This window comes from Mustelus asterias, chromosome 5 (genome assembly GCF_964213995.1).
Source record: "Mustelus asterias chromosome 5, sMusAst1.hap1.1, whole genome shotgun sequence".
In the NCBI taxonomy this organism is placed as follows: domain Eukaryota; kingdom Metazoa; phylum Chordata; class Chondrichthyes; order Carcharhiniformes; family Triakidae; genus Mustelus; species Mustelus asterias.
This window is the reverse complement of record NC_135805.1, coordinates 139,865,884-139,888,587: the sequence shown is the minus strand read 5'-3', so window position 1 is coordinate 139,888,587 and position 22,704 is coordinate 139,865,884. Positions and strand designations below refer to the sequence as shown.

The window sequence follows — 22,704 nt, the reverse complement described above, 5'->3', positions numbered from 1 at the left end:
CGAAAGACATACTGGTTAGGTGCATTGGTCATTCTAAATTCTCCCTCAGTGTACCCAAACAGGTGCTGGAGTGGCGACTAGGGGATTGTCACAGTAACTTCACTGCAGTGTTAATGTAAGCCGACTTGTGACTAATAAATAAACTTTACTTTTACTTTATGAAGTGAGAGTATGCCTAAAAAGTGTAAATGTACACTGTGACACTTGCTTAATGGGAGCATATGTATATAAAGTTGTTAACACTGCCATATATTCTGCAGTTCATCAGGCAATAAATGACCATGTGAACTATGATATTTCTTGTGATAAGTTGTGATGATGATGTACGCTTCATGTATGTAAAGTTACCATCATATGCAGTGCAAAAATATTGTGTAATAACAAAGCAAATCTAAAGAAACTCAGTAGCTTTTGTTGGATGTAAATGTGCATGAAGTGATTGCTCATGCAGCCTTCAGACACTGGGCAAGTACACAACCACAGTAAACAGAGGTGCGACTCAGTTGGCTTTTTGAAAATAGTCTTTAAACTGTTGAGAATATTTTTGCTTCAAGCTTAGAGAAAAGTAGCAATTAACACACACTGTAGTTAAAACAAAATCCGTTTTACTTTGGATACATAACCCGAAATCTGAAACAAATGTTAAATGAAAGCTATTTAAATGGTAATTTTATAATGCTCAACACTGGTGAATACTTGAGATGAAAAATGATGGAGTAAATAAAGCTGCAGTCAATATTATAACAATACCACCCATTTGTGTGCATCACAGATTGTGTGCCAATTCTATTTACTAAAAGCAATTGAAAACTACAAATACATTTAAAGATGGATCAATTATTGCTTTGAGCAGGTGGGTCTTTCAACCTCGGAGAAACAAAATGGGTGACAGTGATTCTTTGAGAAGTACAAATCATATCAGAAAATCATGAATCGCATTGATAATAGTGGAGCAGTCTGCAATTCACATTAGCTTACTCCTGATTACAGTACAGGCAAAAGATTCATGGGAGGTCAATTTGTGTGATTCCAAAACAGGACAAGAAGCAAGGAGAGCTTTTAAATCTTTCAGGTTAAACAGAAACAGAATTTTTCAATGTGAATTTTGTCTTGTTGCTCGGCTGTACCATATGCCTTTTTACCTGTTCCAGTGATCCCAGAGGTTTGATGGAACAGAAAGCTCATTCTTACTGGCTAATATTTATTTATGCAGTATCTCTCTGATTTGTGATTATGAAAAATGGTGTTACCCTCCCAAATCCAATGGTAAATTTTGTACACAGTCTATTTCTTGTTTGCTAAGCAGTGGCAGCCGGTAGATGGTGAATTTTTGATTTAGTCGTTGTAGTTACTAATTCCCACCATCTTTTCATATAACATTGTCAAGTGCTATGGTGCTCTGTTTCTATGGCAACCTGTTTCTACTCTATTCAACTGACCAATGAGATACTGATTTGCCCCAAAAGTTAGCAAACAAAATAACAGAAATGGCCGCATTTAAAGAGGTAAAATGACTAGAAAACTAAATTATAGAAAGCAAAATAAACTTATCAAACTAAATAATATTGTTTCCACTGTTGACTATGCATTCCAAACCTTGTGGTTTCCAGCATCATGGAAGGGCTCAAGCATGCTGGTGGACGCATTTTGCAGGGTCACGCAGGTAGACAGAGCATCTCCCATGTGGAACTTGTCCAACCAAGACCTAGATGGTCACCTTGATTAGACATGGGAAACTGTTTCTTTTTGTATTTGTGAGGCTCTACAAGTCTGGACTGAAATCCAGTTCATCAATCTGCTGCATCTTTGATAAAGGCTTTAACTGTCTTGAATGTAGATTGTTTCCCAACTGTGTCATATGTCAACCAATTAGCCTGAAAGGAATTCCTTGGTGAAATCACTAATTACTTAATGTAATAAATCATTTTGAAGTATCTTCTGCTGCTTGATTGGAAGAACATTTTTTCATGGAGATTTTTATAACATTGTGACATTCTTAATAAAATGCAGCAATCAGGGAGAAAAAAACTAAATTGTGTTGAAGAGAATTTCACAAAAACTTAATAAATAAACTGTTACAGGATGAGGAAGTAATACATTCTAACTTATCCTAACCTTGTATTTTTTAATAAGACCATCTTTAGCTTCAGAATCCTCTCCAAGTTCCTTCTTATGGCCTGTGTTTTTAATGTGTTGTCAGCCTTGGCTTATGTAGCATTTTTGCCCCCAAGTCAGAAGATGTCGCTTTAATTACGTTCCACAGACTTGAGATCATCATCTTGACTAAGTACCACTGAGAATCCATTGCAGTGCGGAGGGAGTGTTATACTGTTCATTGTGTCACTTTTGGATGAAACTTTAAACCAAGGTGTTGGCTCCGTGTGTCAAGTGGAGGTAACATATCCGTTTTTCACAGAACAGCAAAATTGATCTCTCATCATCATCACTAGAACAGATTATCTGATCATTATTGCAATTCTCTGCAACTTTTCAGTGTGCAAATTGGCTGCCACATTTCCTGTACAGTATTGCAAAAGTGATTGGGCTTCAAAAGTACTTCAGTGACTTTAGAGCACGCTGCACTGTCCTGAGGATAAGAAAGACGCTATATGAATTCTATGTAAATTGAATGGACTTTTTACTTTGCTTAGTCTTGCACAGGAGTGTGCTGAGGCTTAGTATTCCAGTATTTCTGCTGCTGCTCCTCACTTCTGAGCTTACTAAGTTTAATCATTTGAATTAATGCACTGAATAATGAGTAGTGTTTTAAATAGAGGCTATTCATTTATGCCTTCATTAAAACACTGATATAGTTAAAGTAATTTTCGGTCCAAATTTGTTTTTATTAAAATAAATATGTACTTTCCCAGTGTATCACTGTGTAAAAACATTGTGACGAGTTCCAGTGTTCTAATTTATGTTGAGTTAATAAATTTCAACTCAGGTGGTGCTGATGCTCTTAAATTGGCGCAGTGCCCCCAGCCTATAGAAGGAAACATTAGTCAAAATTACGCCATGATCACTGTAGGATGAGTGCTGCTGGCAGGTGTGTTTGTGATTATTGGCAGAGAATTGGGCTCAGCTGTAATTCACTGAAAGCTTGTCAGCATATTTCACTTGTGGTCCTTTAACTTAAGTATCCTTTTGTCATTTTGAATGGTTAAGCACTTATGTTATGCAGGAATTCTGCTAATGCACAAAACCATAAACTTAAGAATTCATTTTAGCATAGAAGATTTTCATTTGTAGTATATCTGCTTTAAATTTATCTTTCCTTAAAAGCAAACCCCAAGATCCAAATTAATTTCATATGCTGGAATAGTATTGCTTTTCATATCAACTTTTCATCTACTTGCCAGTGATTTTCACAGCGATGTGTTGCTGACTTATTTGAGTGTTAAATGAGCTCATCAGTTAGCTGGCGTGTCAGCAAGGATGTGTGGAAACCTGAGTCATTATTTTCACATTACAATTTTAGACTTCTCTCAACACTTGTGCTAATGTAATGAAGTTAGTTCCTGGCAATTAAAATTTGATCTGATGCTTGAAATATGTTTGTAAACAGGCAAGAGGATGAATAAAGAATCCTCTCACCCAGGGAAAATGATGGTCTAACCACCTTTTGCTCCACTGCCCAATATATATATATATATATATATATATGCGACATATGTGCTGCCGAGGCCTAGTTTGCGCTATGTTAATTTTAAGTTGGGACATCGTAATCTACAAAACACACACGTCCCATATAGTTCAAGTTAAAGCCTGGGTTGTGGGGATAATTCAGGAAGGTGCAGTTGAGATAGATGATCAGCCATGATCTTGCTGAATGGCAGGGTGGGCTTGAAGTGCCAAATGGCCTATTCTTCTTCCAATACCTTGTGTTTTTATCACTGGTATAGAACTCCTATTTTTAATTGTTTGTCTTTTCAAAATGTGGAGGGCTTGGTTGTTGCACTAAAGTTGATGTTGGTCATTAAAGTGCCACTTTGTGCAAGATTGTCTATTTTTCCCCCCAGTTTACTTCCTTTAAACATTTTGCCTCTTTATGATTAGTCTTCTGCTCGTAGCTTTGACTCTTATGTACCTGGACGGTACAGATTCTTCGAAATGACTTGAGAAATGCCTCCTGCAGCAGTGAATAACCTAAATTGCAGCGGCTCAGAAATTGTCATTCAAAAAATTTCTTGATTCAGCCAGACTTTAACATTCTTAACTATTTGTCTCATACAGCAATTACTAGCTTTTTCTTTGCAACTTTAAACATTGTGAGTTTTCTTTTTGTTGTTATAACAAGGGATTTTTTATTTTAAAATATTTAAACATAAGGGGGGTACATGGTGAAATGGTTGCACAGTGGTCAGCACTGCTCCCTCACAGCACCAGGGACCTGGGTTCAATTCCAGCCTTGGATGTGTGTGGAGTTTGCACATTCTCCCCATGTCTGTGTGGGCATCCTCCGGGTGCTCCAGTTTCCTCCCACAGTCCATTGATGTGCAGGTTAGGGGCATTAGCCATGCTAAATTGTCCCTGAGTGTCCAAAGATGTGTCGGTTAGATGGATTAACCATGGTGAATGTGCGGGGTTATGGGGATAGGGCCTGGGTAAGACGGCCTGTCAGTTGGTGCAGACTCAATGGGCTGAATGGCTTCCTTCTACACTGCAGGGATTCGATGATCCTCTTTTGTTTGTTCATCTGATAAAATGATATGGTTTATTTTACATTCAAGCTCCTACATCAAGACCCTCAGAATGGAGCATTTTCTTTGGATGTTGGCTATCTTTAAATTATTCGTCTTGCTCACTCTGGAATAATAATATAACCCAATTTTCCCTGTACTAGAATTTTACCAACATCTTCTGAAAAAGCTGTGCTGAAAATAAGCTTCAGAAGTAAAAACCTAAGAAAGTTAACGTCTACTTGTATAATTTCCAAAATATATCAACAGGATTTATAGTACTTGACAACCTTCGAGTTTTGTTTTTAGGTTTCTTGATGTGAAGCCACCCATCCTTTAGAGCACAATCCTTTGATAGTGAGACCAATTGTTTTTCAAAATTCCCATGAGTAAATTTTCTTCTTGCTCCCCATCCAACATCTTCCACCAAAACCAAAGGAGTTTTGATGCTGAAAGTCATTTTATGTTTCTAAAGATGTTAGGTTGTCTTTCAGACATCGGAGCTAGGATTATTATGACTGCCCGTTACTTTCTAGTAGAGGTCACGTAAGCCTCTTGAACAGGTCAATGATCGTAAACATTTTAAAAATTGCATGTGATCAGAATAACTACAGTTTTAGGCAAGCTAATTTGGTACAGATAGTAAGGGAGGGATTTTAGTTTCAAACGTTGGGATAGGAATTGGAGTGCAAAAGCAAAGGGAGATTTAAAAAATAATGGATTGGTGCTGAAATTGATTGGTTAATAGTAGTGGATAAGGTGGGCTCAAAGGTCAAGTAAATAATAGTCAGAGATATAGGGAATTACAAATCACTTTATGTACTAGTTTCCTAATTAGATTATCAACAATTTAGTGATGTTCAGTGTCTGATGTTCACATTCTGTTTTTCCAATTTTGATTGAGCAAATGTGAAACTCATTCCATAATGCTGAAATCAGATTAACCATTTAAAATAGATTGTTCTTGTGATTGCCAAAAAAGGTAAGGATTATAACTATAAATTTAATTGCTTTTGTTCTAATTCTGTCACCCAAGTGTGCAGTAATTATACAGTGGAGCACTCTAAAGGTTACTGCAAATCACCTCCTGAACCAATTGTATTTTTTTCGGTGATGGTGCAAAATTACTTCTGTTTCAAGCCAATGTTAAAGTTGTGGTTTAAATCTAGAATCGGGGTGGGATTCGGTGGTAAGAGTGGTTGTCTTATACTGCTTCAGTTTGATATTGCATTGAGCCTAAATCTGGTGTGGTAAGCGTAGTGTTGCAACTGATTTAAAAGTACTTAACCGGTCATGACAACATACCTGACCACATTTTCAATATTCAATTATCAGATATTAGCTCCCCTGCACTCCGCACTTTAAATGTCTCATTGTTGCACAAGTAAGATCTGTGACGTGTGTACATGAGCACAGTTGTACTCCTTTCGGAGGACATATAGAGTTACCCAATGGAAACCTGTCTGGTTGCACTTTAAAACATTTTAAAGACTTTTTTTTCCCTCGTGTTACTACTCTGCTGATCCTCCCCTTACTCGCATCTCGATGGCCAACTCTGAATTTCCCAATGAAGAACATCACAGTCTGACCTGATCTTATACAGGGCCTGGTCACAATCAACATCATTACCCATCGAGATTAATAAATTGCTGGCATCAGGCATGCTTAAAAGAGCAGAACCGGAAGTGAGCAGGACGTTTGCTGAGAGTTAGGACAGCTGACCATGTGAAATCACATGTCTGCTAGCCAATTAGCTGTTAGTGGTCGAGGGGTTTGGCCAACAAATGTATGGAAGTTGCCAACCCCGCCATTTCCTCAATGATCGAAGATCTGGGTGCTGTTTTTAAACAGTACTTGGACAGGCATCCACTCCTTGCAAGCCAGCAACATTATTCTGCCAGTCTAAGAGAAGGATTTCTAACTTGAATATTCCCTCTCCACCTACAATACTTGGACCCCTGAAGCTGCAAGCCATCACCCTGCAAGCTACCGTTGACTTTCTGCCAATTAATGTTCTACTTTTTTCATCACTCTACACTGGTTTTCTGTGAACCTACAGCCACCCACGATCATGCTTAATCAATTGTCTGTCAACCTATTGTTGCACCTCGGTACCCTGGATCTACCTCTGTCACTTTCAACCTGCCAACTCTCATTCTTGATCCTCTGTCTATTACCCCTGATGTACCCTTGGTTAACCTCAACTCTGCCAGCCACATCATTGACCATCTCTCAGTCAGCTTGATCTCCCTTCTATGATGTGCCTTTGGTAGAGACTGACCTACCCAGTGTTATCCAGATTCCTCCCATGATCCTTCTTGGGATCACCATGATCCACCCTTCCTCTCTTGGACAGCCAAGCCTCGACCTCTCTGAACAGCCGCCACTGCTCCTGTACGACAGACAGCCAAGCTGCAACCTCCCTGGAAAAACATCCTCTCTCCCATGGAAAACCATGTCCCAACCTCCCTGGATAGCCACCACCTGAGCTCAATGCATCAACTCAGTTGGGCTAGAGCAGATGCAACTAAGTTCCCAAGACAAGAAAAGCAGCCTGTACTGCAAATCCAGCAAGTAGATTACTTTGCCTGTTGCATACCACAGCCATGAATTTGAAGACACGTGCTTCTTAATTGCTGTCGACTTAATTGCAAAGGTGATATTTAATCTGGCAGGCATGTATTTTAATGCGAATGCATAACAAGCTAATGCATTAAAATAGGTTTCCACTGCTTGCCTTAGGGAACCACAATCCATCTTTAATCTGTTGCCAATTTACTTTGAGCCCACAGTTAGGAAGTTGACATTTTGCCTCCCATACAGTTAAATGATCCCACCCAGCTTGTTCCCACTCCCGTCCTTCGTGCCTCTGGTTAAGTAACCGCAGTCATGTATTACATGAAGTTCTTTCAGATGTATTTGAAAAATGAAATTAGATGTGATATGAATGCAACTACTTATTTTTGATGGTAAAGATCTGATAAAGCATTTGCAGCAATAAAGATAAGATTAAAATTTTATGAAAAATGACACAATAGGTCAGAGGTTGCAACATTTATACTTTTTAATTACAGTTGCACTGTTTTATCATGAACACAATTCTAGATTATGCAAACTAAAATTGTGTTCAGTGGAAGTCCTGTTGGACTTGAAAAGTTAATTCTTTTCTCTCTCCACAGATGTCAACTGATCTGAGTTTTTCCAGTATTTTCTGTTTTTTATTTTAGATTATCCAAAATACTGCTTAGTTTCAATGAAGAAAGGAAAAGGTGAAAGCCAATCTGAATTATTTGTTCACAAACATTCACTGCTGTCCAGAGCAGAGGGAGCCTGTCACAGATGAACATCTTTTCATTATTTCTTCTGTGCAGAATCACACAGCAATGATTTGTAGAACCTAACTGCTATTATCATTCAACAAATTATCCTTGCAAACTCTATTTCAGTAAATTTAAGACTTGTACAATTCAAAAAATCTGACGAAGGATCATCTAGACTCGAAACGTTGGCTCTATTCTCTCTCCACAGATGCTGTCAGACCTGCTGAGATTTTCCAGCATTTTTATGTTTTTGTTTCAGATTCCAGCCTCTGCAGTATTTTGTGTATATCTTATGTAAAAGTTAGTTCCTGTTTCCTTGATAGTTTTGTATGGTAACTTTGATTTGCGGTAATGTTTTTTCTTGATAGCTAAACATGACGTTGGAGCATTTTGTACAATGACTTTTCATTTTTTTCTGTTTCTTAGATTATAATCTATCTGCACTAGAAAACCTTTTGTTTACCAAAGAGACCAAGTATTCTGCAACCAAATCTTCTCAGGAAAAACCGGCCTGCATCCTAGACGGAAGCTCAGTTTTATATGCTCAGGTACCACCACGATGTAACACCAGCAATTGGAAGACCAGGCGACAACGTAGAAGCACTCACCGCTACTCTCTGAGGGACGCCAGGAAAACGTCGCTTTCCACCTCCGATTCTGAAGCCAATTCAGATGACAAGAGTTCAGTCATGATTAGACAAAGACGGCAACAGACTTTGCAGCCTTTTATAACATGCCAATCAAGAGAGGACAATAGCTCTAAGGACAGTTTATTCCCATCTTTAAAAGTTGAAGATGTTGCACAGAACAGCTTAAGTTTAGAATGTACTGTTGCTCCACTTCAAGAAGTAGATATGGAATCATCCATGTTAAATAAGATTGAAAATACTCCATTTGATCTCTGTCATGTTTTGTTATCTCTGTTAGAAAAAGTTTGCAAATTTGACATGGCCTTAAATCACAATCCAGCATTAACAGCGAGCGTTGTTCCCACGTTGACAGAGTTTTTGTCAGGATTTGGAGACTGCTGCAATGGTAATGTATCTGATACTGAGGAAGTTGCTGCAGGATGGACTTCGGAGCCAGCAGCCCTGGTACAAAGGATGCTTTTACGAACTGTGTTACATCTTATGTCAGTTGATATAAATTGCAGAGGTAATATGCCAGATACACTAAGGAGGAATATTGCAGACTTGTTGAAGGTGACATTGAAGATTAAGAATTGTATTGATAAACGTCCAGATCCCTTTGTCCCACTCCCAAAGAAGACTGTACAGGAGCTCAGTGAAGATTTTTCTTTCTCAAAATCTCGTCATGAAGTACTACTGGTGCCAGAGTTACTTGAAGTGGTTTTGCAAATCTTAATCTGTACCCTACAAGCAGCATCCTCCAATCCTTTTTTCTTCAGTCAGGCCATGGACCTTGTCCATGAGTTTACACAACATCATGGCTTTGAGTTGTTTGAGGGTACAGTGCTTCAGATGGAAAGATTGGTTACAAAAGATGAACCCAAGTCTACTGAGGCAGCAAAGCATATCAAGTCCTTGATCAGTAGTGTCATGAAAATAATTAGCATTGTCAAGAAAGTAAAATCAGAACAACTCCATCAATCTGTTTGTACACGCAAGCGGCATAGGCGATGTGAGTATTCTCAGTTTATGCATCATCACAGAGATCTGTCTGGTCTCCCAGTTGCAGCATTCAAAAATCAGCAGTCCAAAAATCCTTTTGAGGAAATGGTAGATGGTGAAGTTTGCTATCCTGACCGCTGCTGCTGCATTGCAGTGTGTGCCCACCAGTGTTTGCACTTGCTTCAGGAAGTTTGCTTAAGTAGCACCCGTGTGCAGATTTTATCGGGCATGCATGCTGTGGGAATTTGTTGTTGTATGGACCCAAGATCCGTCATTGGTCCCATGCTTTATGCCATAAAATCGCAAACTTTAAAAAATTGTCAGCAACACCACATCTTGAGTATTCTGAGTAAATTTATCCTTGAGCAGCTTGGGGGTGAGGAGGTTTCACAGAGAATGAAACAAGTGAGTTGTAACATTTGCAGCATTGACAGTAGCCATGTACCTGATATTGCAGAAATTCTACATGGAGACCTCGCAGACATTGGTTCTTCATCCAGTCTTGCCAACCCCATTTACAGAGCAGATGGTATTCTGCCAATTGGAGGATCCAGGGAAATGTTGTGGACGTGGGAGGCTTTGGAAGCCTATCAAGATCTTCTCTTCATCGATGATACACAGTTGAGTTTGCTAGTTGCTAGCCATATATGCCACCTAATCCAAAAAGGCAATGCTGTGGTGAAATGGCAGCTTTACACTCATATCTTTAATACTGTGCTTCAAAGAGGAGTGGAGCTATCTCATCATGCACAGCAGCTAGGATTAGAGACAGCTTCTACAGAAGTGTGTAGCTACCACAACAAACCTTTGTCTCAGGATGTCCTTCAGCTTCACCTGCACACATTGCCTTCACTCTTTAAATCCAGGTGAGTGGAGCACTATATTTCTTGTGGTTTCATTTAATAAGTGACACTGTTTCATTTAATAAGTAATTTGATGTAACAAAAATGGAAGGAGCAAATTTAAAGCAAACCACCGATGTAATGAATTGATATACCTTAGCTCAGAGTTAGCATTCTTGCCTCTGAAGCAGTCAGTCGTCATTTCAGGTCCCCATTCTAAGCAGAACTCAGTGCAGTGCAGTTTTGAGAGTGTGCTGTTCTGTTAGGGGTGTAGTCTTTTGGATGATGCATTAAACCAAGGAAACTTTTACTCTCTCAGATGGATGTAAAAGATCCATGGTACTATGTGAAGAAATGCAAGGGAGTGCCATGGCCAATGTTTATCCTTCAACCAACACTGAAAATAGATTATCTGGTCATTTATCTCATTACTATTTGTGGGACCTTGTTGTGTGCAGTTCATCGGATGCATTTCCGACATTGCCACAGTGACTACACTTCAAAAGAAATACTTAATTGGCTGTAAAAATGCTTTAGGAAGTCCTGAGGTCATGCATGGCATGAAAGAAATGCAGGTTCATTATATTTTATGCTACTACTGTGCCAGATGTATGAGGAAGTCTTGCATCCATACAGTGAATTCTTGATACCAAAGTGATGACCTTAATGTGATAACTGGAGATTTTGAAAATAAATGGTAGGATTGGGCAGAGTCAACATGGAGCTACAGATGAAAATCGCGTTTAACAAATCTGTTGGAGTTTTTGGAGGATGTAACTGACAGAATAGATAAGGGGGGACTGGTGGAAGTGGTACCTTAATACTTTCAAAAAGCCTTTGATGTCCCACTCAAGAGGTTCGTAAACAAAATTGGAGCACATGGAATTGGGGGAATATAGCAGCATGGATTGAGAACTAGTTAATGGACAGAAAACTGAGTAGGAGTAAACACGTCATTTTCGTGTAGGCAGGTTATGCGGAGTGAGGTACCGCAAAGGTTAGTGCGTGGGTCCCAGCCATTTATAATCTATTGATATCAATGATTTGGATGTGGGGATTAAAAGTAATATTTCCAAATTTGCAGATGACACAAAACTAAGTGGAAGTGTGAGTAGGATGCAAAGGGGATTTGGACAGGATAACCGAGTGGGCAGAAATTTAGCAAATAGGAATACAAGGGGAGAAAGTGACGCTATCTAGTATGGTAGTAAATCAGAGCATTTCTTAAGTAGTGAGGGGCTAGGAAGTTTTAACCTTCAAAGGGACCTGGGTGCCATGGTCATAAGTCACTGAAAGTTTATGTGCAGCAAGTACTTAGGAAGGTAAATGGCATGTTGGTCTTAATTGCAAGAAGATTTGAGTACAGGGGTAAAGAAATCTTGCTGCAATTGTATAGGGCCTTGTTGAGACCGTTGGAATATTGTGTACAGTTCTGGTCTCCTTACCCAAGGAAGAATATACTTGCCATTTAGGGAGTGCAACAGAAGTTCATTGGATTGATTGATCCCTGGGATGACAGGATTGTCCTTCACAGAACCCTTACAGTATAGAAGGAGGCCATTTGACCCATCGAGTCAGCACTGACTCTCTGACAGAGTATCTTACCTAGGCCCCGCCCCACCCTATCCCCGTAATTCTGCGCATTTATCATGGCTAATCCACCTAACCTACACATCTTTGGACCTTAAGGGGCAATTTACCATGGCCAATCCACCTGAACTGTGGGAGAAAACTGGAGTACCTGGAGGAAACCCACGTAGACACGGAGAATTGCGTACTCCACACAGACAGTCACCCAAGGCCAGAATTGAACATGGGTCCCTGGCGTTGAGGCAGCAATACTAACTACTGTGTTGCCCATGAGAAAAGATTGAGTAGACTATATTCTCTAGCATTTAGAAGAATGAGGTGTGATCTCATGAGCATACAGAATTCTTACAAGGTTTGACAGGGTTGAAGCAGGAAGGATGTTTCCCTTTGCTGGGGTGTTTATAAAGAGGGAAGAAAGTCTTAGAATAAGAGGCCATTTAGAGCTTAGATGAGGAGGAATTTATTCAGAGAGTGGTGACTCTTTGGAATCCTCCACCTTAGAGGGCTGTGGAGGTTCAGTTTTTGAATATATCCAAGACAGAGATCAATAGATATCTTGATATTTAAGATAGCAAGGGTCTAGTTGGAATCCCAAAGTTTATTGCAGGCATATAAATGTTAAAATGGTGAAAAAAGGAGTGTGGCCGATTAGGGACCTAGAAGGGAATTTACAAACGGACGGGGGGGGACATGGCTGAGGTATTAAATGAATAATTTGGATCCACGGAGGTAGGGGCTACCCAGTCCATGATGACAGAAGTCATCCTTTCCCTAAAAGTGTTCAAAATTGATGAGGAATAGATCGTTGAAAAGACTGTCGGCACTTAAAGTTGACAAGGCTTGGGACTGGATGAGATGTTACAAGGATACTGAAGGAAATGAGAGTGGAAATTGCAGGGGCGCTAGCCATAATCTTTCAGTCTTTAGAGCTCAGGGGTTGGAAGGATAGCCGTAGCAATTCAGAAGTCAGACCTCAGTAGGGGCAAGCTTCTGGAAACAACTATTCGGGTTAGAATTAGTAGTCACATGGAAAAATGTGGGTTGATTAGGAAGAGCCAATGTGGATTTCTAAAGGGGAAGTCACGTTTGACTAACTGCTGGGGTTTTTTGAAGAGGTAACAGAGGGGGTTGATGAGGGTAATGCTGGTACTGCAGTGTACATGGACTTACAAAAGGCATTTGATACAGCTCATGGAGTAAAAGGGACAGTAACAATGTTGATGCAAAATTGGCTGAATATTAAAAGAGTAACAGTCAATGGATATTTTTCAGGCTAAAAGATGATTTGTAGTGGAGTTTCCAGGGGTTGATACTGGGACGCTTATCTTTTCTGATGTATATTAATCTAGATTTTGGCATGCAGGTGACAATTTCAATGTTTGCAAATGATATGAAACTTGGAAATATTATAAAGTTTGAGGAGGACAGTGTAGAAACTAAAAGCGGGAGTAAGCTCTTTGAGTCTGCACCACCATTCATTGTGATTGTGGCTTCTAAACTCCAATGAATATATGGATTTAGAAAGAATGCTCTCAATGGTGGGAGAGTCCAGAACTAGGAGTCATAGTTTGAGGATAAAGGGTAAACATTTTAGGACTGAGGTGAGGAGAAATTTCTTCACCCAGAAGGTGGTGAATGTATGGAATTCGCTACCACAAAAAATAGTCGAGGCCAAAACGTTGCCTGATTTCAAGAAGAAATTAGATGTAGCTCTTGGGGCGAAAGGGACCTGGGGATATGGGGGAAAGGGGGGGATCAGGATGTTGAATTCGATGATCAGCCATGATAAAAATGAATGGTGGAGCAGGCTCGAAGGGCCGAATGGCCGCCTCCTTCTAGTTTTTATGTTTGTGTGTAATTTCCCTTGTTAGCCATGGTTTGGCCACAGTTCCCTGTCCATTCTTGCGCCAAACAGGAATAAACAACTTTTGGAGTTCACCTATTTGTTCCTTAAATTCATACCATTACCTGTCCACTGCCCTTCCTTTCAGTAATGTTTCCCAGTCCATCATAGCCAATTCATGTCTCACATCATCATAGTTTATTTTATTGAGATTCAGGACCGGTCTCAGAATCAACTGCATCACTATCCACCTTGGCAAAGAATTCTATCATATGGTCAATCATCCCCAAGGGTTCTCTCAACTAGATTGCCAACTGATACTTTCTCATTGCACAGTACCCAATCCAAGATAGCCCTTTTGTTGGTTCCTCAACGTACTGGTCCAGAAAACTATCCCGTATTACACTCCTGAAATTCTTCCTGTACTGTACTGTGGCCAATTTGACTCTCCCAATCTGTATGCAGATTAAAGTCACCCATAATCACAGAAGTTCCTTTATCACATGCATCTCTGATTTTCTATCTAATGAAGTTCAATGCGCAGAAGTGTGAGGTGATGCATTTCAGTAGGAAGAACATAGAAAGACAATATCAAATAAGGGGGTGCAGGAGTAGAGGGACCTTGGTGTATATGTGCATAGAAAATTGAAGATGGCAAGACTGGTGAAGAGAGTAGTTAATAAAGGATATAGTATCCTGGGCTTTATTAATAGCTCATAGAGTACTAGGAGATTTTGCTGAACTTATACAGGACACTGGTTGGACCTCAGCTTGGGTCTTGTGTACAGTTCTGAGAGCCACACTATAGGAAGAATGTGAATGCATTGGAGAAGGTGCAGAAGAGGTTTACAGGAATGGTTCCAAGGATGAGGAACTTCAATTATAAGGATAGAGTGGTGAGGTTAGGATTGTTCTCCTTGGAGGGAAGGTGGCTAAGAGGAGATGTTCAAAATCATAAAGAGGGGCTGGACAGAGTAGAAAGGGAGTAACTTTTCCCACTTGTAAAAATATCAAGAAAAAGTGGGTACAGATTTAATGATTTGCTAAAGAAGCAAATGTGATGTGAGAAAACTTTTTCTCACAACAAGTGGTTTGGGCCTGGAATACACTGCCTGGAAGTGTTGTGGAGAAAGATTTAATCAAGGCATTCAAGGGGGCATTAGATGATTATTTGAATAGAAACAATATGCAGAGGTAAGGGGAGAAGGCAGGAGAATGGCACTAAGTCATGATGCTCATTTGGAGAGTTGGTGCAGACACACTGGGCCCAATGGCCCCCTTCTGCATTATAGAATTAGATGCAATGTGGAGTACAGAAACAGGCCATTCGGTTGAATTGATCAGTGATTTGCGTTTGTATTCTCAGTCTTCTCCTATTTTATCTGCTTCATCTAGCCTTAGAGCATATAGAACATAGAACATAGAACAGTACAGCACAGAACAGGCCCTTCGGCCCATGATGTTGTGCCGACCTTCATCTGAAACCAAGATCAAGCTATCCCACTCCCTACCATCCTGGTGTGCTCCATGTGCCTATCCAATAACCGCTTAAATGTTCCTAAAGTGTCTGACTCCACTATCACTGCAGGCAGTCCATTCCACACCCCAACCACTCTCTGCGTGAAGAACCTACCTCTGATATCCTTCCTATATCTCCCACCATGAACCCTATAGTTATGCCCCCTTGTAATAGCTCCATCCACCCGAGGAAATAGTCTTTGAACGTTCACTCGATCTATCCCCTTCATCATTTTATAAACCTCTATTAAGTCTCCCCTCAATCTCCTCCGCTCCAGAGAGAACAGCCCCAGCTCCCTCAACCTTTCCTCATAAGACCGACACTCCAAACCAGGCAGCATCCTGGTAAATCTCCTCTGCACTCTCTCCAGCGCTTCCACATCCTCCTTATAGTGAGGTGACCAGAACTGCACGCAATATTCCAAATGCGGTCTCACCAAGGTCCTGTACAGTTGCAGCATAACCCCACGGCTCTTAAACTCCAACCCCCTGTTAATAAAAGCTAACACACTATATGCCTTCTTCACAGCTCTATCCACTTGAGTGGCAACCTTTAGAGATCTGTGGATATGGACCCCAAGATCTCTCTGTTCCTCCACAGTCTTCAGAACCCTACCTTTGACCCTGTAATCCACATTTAAATTAGTCCGACCAAAATGAATCACCTCACATTTATCAGGGTTAAACTCCATTTGCCATTTTTCAGCCCAGCTTTGCATCCTATCTATGTCTCTTTGCAGCCTACAACACCCCTCCACCTCATCCACTACTCCACCAATCTTGGTGTCATCAGCAAATTTACTGATCCACCCTTCAGCCCCCTCCTCTAAGTCATTAATAAAAATCACAAAGAGCAGAGGACCAAGCACCGATCCCTGCGGCACTCCGCTAGCAACCTGCCTCCAGTCCGAAAATTTTCCATCCACCACCACCCTCTGTCTTCGATCAGATAGCCAGTTACCTATCCAATCGGCCAACTTTCCCTCTATCCCACACCTCCTTACTTTCATCATAAGCCGACCATGGGGGACCTTATCAAACGCCTTACTAAAATCCATGTATATGACATCAACCGCCCTACCTTCATCAACACACCTAGTTACCTCCTCAAAAAATTCTATCAAATTTGTGAGGCACGATTTGCCCTTCACGAATCCGTGCTGACTATCCCGGATTAATCCGCATCTTTCTAAATGGTCGTAAATCCCATCCCTAAGGACCTTTTCCATCAATTTACCAACCACCGAAGTCAGACTAACCGGTCTATAATTACCAGATATCTTCCTATTTATTGTTCTCTTGTTCACTTGTTTCCTTTTGAAAGCATCTAAGCTATTTGTCTTAACCGTTTCCTGTGATGATGAGTTCCACATTATAATTCCAATTTCTCTTTATTTTCTGTTGGATTACTTATGAGAGTCCATGCTGTTGAATCTTGTGTTTTACTGCCTTGTTGGTATTTGTGAGTTATGGTGCTAATTGATGTAAATTATTTGCACCTACCTTCCTACCCTGCTCCTCCCTGCCCCAGAACTCCAGGCCTGGCGCATATGGATTTTTCTAGTGGAAATCCCCTATTAGATATAAGTGAGGAAAACAAAATATTCTACAAGGTGATGCCTGACAGACTAGTCTGTACTTCTGTATCCACTTGCTATATCCACAAGCATCTGCAGGCAAAGATGAAAAAATTTTGAACGTAGTTTCTCTTCCCAATAACACTGTTTCAGCAGACTACTGATGGACACCACTGTGATATGTAAGCTTATAACTAACTGAGTGTTTCCTCAAAACTTGCCATCTTAGAGACCAGGTCAGCAGTGCTGTGCCACTTAGAGCAAAACCACCTGCATATATGGCACAAAATGTGCACAATAACCATGTTGTTTGAAATGAGTTTACATTGCTGATCTATAGGGAATGGTACAGAGCGGTGGCATAGAAGGCAGTAAGGAGTCTAACAACACCAGGTTAAAGCCCAGCAGGTTTATTTGGTAGCAAAAGCCACTAGCTTTTGGAGCGCTGCTCCTTTGTCAGGTAAGTGGGAGTTCTGTTCACAAACAGGGCATATAAAGACACAAACTCAATTTACTGAATAATGATTGGAATGCGAGTCTTTACAGCTAATCAAGTCTTAAAGGTACAGACAATGTGAGTGGAGAGAGCATTAACACAGGTTAAAGAGATGTGTATTGTCTCCAGACAGGACAGCCAGTGAGACTTTGCAAGTCCAGGCAAGTTGTGGGAGTTACATATAGTGTGACACGAACCCAAGATCCCAGTTGAGGCCGTCCTCGTGTGCGAAACCTGGCTATCAGTCTCTGCTGATAGACTGATAGCCAGAGACTGATAGCCAGGTTCCGCACACATTATTCTGTAAATTGAGTTTGTGTCTTTATATGCCCTGTTTGTGAACAGAACTCCCACTCACCTGACAAAGGGGCATCGCTCTGAAAGCTAGTGGCGTTTGCTACCAAATAAACCTGTTGGACTTTAACCTGGTGTTGTTAGACTCCTTACTGTGTTTACCCCAGTCCAATGCCGGCATCTCCACAGCATAGAAGGCAGCCCTCCTTGTTGCCACTTGCAGCACCAGTTCCATATCAGCAACCATCAAACAGCACTGGTTGCTAGGTTGCAAGTTCATGCCTGTGTTTTGAGAGTTTTTCAGTTTTGTCCACCTTTTCTGTGATACATCCTGAGGCTCCTCAAAGGCTTTCAAAATATTTATCCCTTAGTATGAAGCTTCTTTAATTGTCCTGTTTTAAAATTTGACCAGTGTTTTCTTTTTTTAACCCACTGCCACTCTGGAAGTCATAACATCAGGAGGAAAATCTACACTTTGTATAGATCCAACATTCTATTTGATCTGATAGCATGAAATGCTGAATTTGATGAAAAAGTGATTGGTGATAATGTTATTGATTACAGTGTGTAATGACTGCTTATTTATTTGCAGTATCAGTTATTTGAAGGGGAGATAATGTGTGTTATTAGTCTTAAACTCAGTTTTATCAGCTATAATTTAAAACTTGTGTACAAGAAATTGCAAACGTGGAAATCTAAATTAACAATATAAAATACTGACAGATGAACATTTGAAAAAAAACAGGTAAAGTTTCAAGTGTAGTGCCTTTTTTGCCTCTGAAACATCCTTCATGATTGGCACCAAGAGTTGCTTCTGTAAGTTAGCTTAAGCTCCCCATATACTGAAGTGTGCCTTTTCGTGCATGTCTGGGTGATTAGAATGAGCCAAGAGCTTAAACTCTGGTTGCGTTATTTTGGTTTGTTGGATAGATCTTCTGCTCTCTTTGGAATGTAGTAGAAATCCCATGTTCATTAGACCATGGCTTGGATTTTGAACTATGACACAGATTTATTAACAAATATGTAGCTCAATAGTAGTAATGGCAAGCACTTAAGTAGACAAAATATCCAGAAATTAATTATTCATGCTTGGAACTGAAAATGACTAATAGTTATATACTAAAACTAGTCCTTGATCATAACTTTGTGGGAGTTTGTTATTAATTTTACAGAACCCTCTATCCCCCATTGATTTCAGAAGGGCAGTTGAATTAGTGAAAACCTGCATGATATATATACCTAACTTCTTAAATATTTGACCTATACGTAGAAACCCAAAATTTTATTTCTCAAATTCAGATGCAGGTCCCACTGAAACATGTAACATGTAGGAGAGGCTGGGGTTCAAATTTGAATCATTTTGGCTCTTCCCAAGAGCACCTTACTGACATGTGAGGATATCCTAATTCATACCAAGAGCAGCATAATGGATTGAGTGTTAAACCAGTGGCATTTACACTGTTTTACTGACTGTCAGGCAGATTAGACCATTTATTTCATTGAACCTTGCTTTAACTTCAGAGATGCCATATCGATATGACAGCATAAATCAAAAATGTTAGGTGGAAGATTAGTTTTTGTCATAGATATTCTTCATTTTACTCCAGAAACATCATGTTTTTTTCTTTCAAATACCTCCAATATATTACACAAAATGAGAGCTCATGATGTAGGGGGAAACCTGTTACAGATGAACGATTGTTTGGCTGTCAGGAAGCAGAGAGTAGGGGAAAAAAGGTCTTTTTCAGGTTGGTAAACTATAACCAGTGGAGTGCCACAGGAAATCAGTGCTCAGGCTGTAACTATTTACAATCTATATAAATTACTTGTATGGTTTGCTACATTTGATGATGACACAAAGATAGATTGGAAAGTAAACTGTGAGGAGGACGTAGAGTCTACAAAGGGATTTAGGTTAAATGAGTAGTCAGAAATTTGGCAGATGGAATATAATGTGGGAAAATGTGAAACTCGCCCACTTTGGCAGCAAGAATGGTAAAGCAGTATGTTATTTAAATGGAGAAAGATTGCAAAGATTTTTTGGGACAGATGAATTTGCCTCAGAAGTTTGGATGTTACTACAGCAAGTGATTAGGTAGGCAAGTGGAATGTTTTTGCTTATTGCTTAGGGAATGGAATATAAAAAGGAATTTTTGCCACGATTGTACAGGCTGTTGGTAAAACTACATCTGGAGCACTGTACAGTTTTGGCGTCTTGAGAAAGGATATAATAGCATGAGAAGCAGTTCAGAGGATGTTCACTTGATTGAGTCCTGGGATGAGGGGGTTCTCTTATGAGGAAAGGTTGGACTGGTTGGCTCTAATATCTGTTAGAGTTAGAAGAATGAGAGGTGATCCTATTGAAACACAAGATCCTGAGGGGACTTGACAGGGTGGATGCTGAGCGATTGGAAAATAAATTGTGAGAAGGACATACAAAGGGATTTAGGTTAAATGAGTAGTCAGAAATTTGGCAGATGGAATATAATGTGGGAAAATGTGAAACTCGCCCACTTTGGCAGGAAAAATGGTAAAGTAGTATGTTATTTAAATGGAGAAAGATTGCAAACATTTGTCAGTACAGGTGAATTTGCCTCAAAAGTTTGTGGATGCTGAGGATGTTTCCTCTAGACTACAGCTAGTAGTTAAACAATATAGTTTAAAAATAAGAGGTCTCCTATTTAAGAAAGATAAAGAGCAGTTTTTTCTTTGAGGGTCTACGTGGAATTCTCTTCTTCAAAGAGCAATGGAAACGAGGTCATTGAATAATTTTTAAGGCTGAACTAGGTGGACTCTTGATTGACAAGGAAATCAAAGGGGTGGGTAGACAGGACAGTGGAGTTATGGCCACAATCTGATCAGCCATGATCTTATCAAATGTCAGAGCAGGCTTGAGGGGCTAAATGGGCTATTCCTGTTCTAAATTGTATGTTTGTATATTTTCAGCATTTTTCTGTTTCTAAATGAAATATGATCAAACGATCTAAATTTGAGCTGGAATTATTTTTTTTATCTTAGAAACATTTGTTCTATATTTTTTTAAAATGTGTTTATTTTCCACAGGATAGTCAGAGACCTCTTTTTGAGCTGCAATGGATTAAATCAGATGACTGAGCTAGTTTATCTAGACTCAGCTAGATCCTATGCATTGAAGGTTTTTGAAACCTTGATCCTGTGCCTTGGGGATCAACAACTAGATGCAGGAATGCAAGGTGAAGACACTGATGCAGAGGAAACTACTTTGGATCCCAGTGACACTCGTAGTAGCCAACATACTGCATTGCATAAAAGTGAGATGCAGCAAAGTTTAAGCAAGTTTTATGCTGTTCTGAAAGAATCATACCCCAAGAAGAAGAAAACTAAACTCATCGATACCCACTTAAATGTAATAAACTTATTTCTTTGTGTTGCATTCCTGTGCGTTAATCAAGAGCCTGAACCTTATCGTGACTCTGTCAATGATTCTGAAGACACCTCAGGCTATGATAGCACAGCCAGTGAGCCTCTGGGTAACATGCTTCCTCATTTGTCACCAGACAATGTTGTTTTGCCTTCGAAAGAGCAAATCAGACAAGCAGCAGACGTGTGGTCTGTGTGTCGTTGGATCTACTTGAATAACACGGTATTCCAGAAACAGTTCAATAAACTTGGTGGCCTGGGGATCTGTCGTAGACTGATGACAATAATTATTCAGCAGATCTCCAGCACAAGGAAAGACAGCATAAAAGAAAACAAAGTTAATCAGTTTACTCAGGGTGAAAATCAAAATGAACTGGAAATTGGCTCGCATTCAGCATCAAGTCTGATGGCCAAAAAAGATTTGTCAGATATCAGCAGTAGTGAGGAATCTGTTAAACCAGAGTCTGAAATTGTTGAAAAAGCCATATTATTTGGAGACCAGTTGGATGAACAGACTCCAGAAGTTGATGAGGTGCCAAAAGACTGGGATAACATGGAGCAGAGACAAACTACAACAGAGGAGGATTGGGCACTCCAGGGCATCAGGCTATTAGAAGCTTTATTAGCCATCTGTCTCCACACTTCTAGGAAAACTGATTTGGAGCCTTCTCCACAGGTACGTTTCACAAGTATAATGGTTTGTGTGTCCTGGCAGCAAGATAATTTGCCAACATGCAACTTAATGTGGTGGGATGTGGGTCCAGAATCCCTATCTCCAAGTCTCATCTGTCTTGCTGTGGGAATTATGGCAATGGAATGATTTTTGGGTCACAGTTGTGTTCCCCATACCAGCTTCTGACATTTAATACCTTGGGAGGTGGCCACCAATTGAAATTAAATTAAATGTCGCCACATTCCCAGAGGACCATAGGCTGCTCTCCCCTTTGACAGCTGACTGGTGGCAGTTTAACCTGAGGGTCGCCACACCGCAGGCGAAGGGCAAGGTTGAGAAGGCGGGGGGTCTCTATGAATAATAGTTAGCTTAATGGCTGGTTCATGATGCGGAGAATTGCCAACGGTATGGGTTCAATTCCCAACTGGTAAAGTTATTCATGAGAGTCACTAATCTGCTGATTGCTGGTGCTACCTGTGGTAAACTGATGACAATCATTCTCCAGATCCCCAACCAAGAAAAGATGACGTAAAAGAAAGCAAAGTTAATATATTTACTCAGGGTGAAACTCAAAAATAATTGGAAATTATTGACTTGAGCGTCAGGTCTTATGGTCTTATGGAAGTATTGGCGAAAGTAATTTTATTCCTCCTTGCCCCTCCTGAAGGGTCTAGAAGTTAACTAGATGGAGTCCAAAGGCTCCCAAAGTTACACTTTTCTACATTATATTTGGGTCTGTGTACAATTGAGCTCAAACGCAATCCAATGTTGAGTCAAGGAATTGATATTTGATGACTAGCCTTTGAGCTTGCAAAACCAGAATATGCATATCACAGTTATTA

General features: G+C 40.1%; 1 protein-coding gene across 3 annotated transcripts in view; it reads left to right on the top strand.

The window, feature by feature from the left end:
* Positions 1–22,704, top strand: part of lyst (lysosomal trafficking regulator) — a 263,182-nt gene that overhangs the window by 89,690 nt on the left and 150,788 nt on the right. For all 3 annotated transcript variants that reach the window (XM_078213387.1, XM_078213385.1, XM_078213386.1), the window contains 2 exons: positions 8,426–10,496; positions 20,854–21,865. In XM_078213387.1, the coding sequence (XP_078069513.1) occupies positions 8,426–10,496; positions 20,854–21,865 (3,083 nt within the window). The remainder of the gene's footprint in view (positions 1–8,425; positions 10,497–20,853; positions 21,866–22,704) is intronic.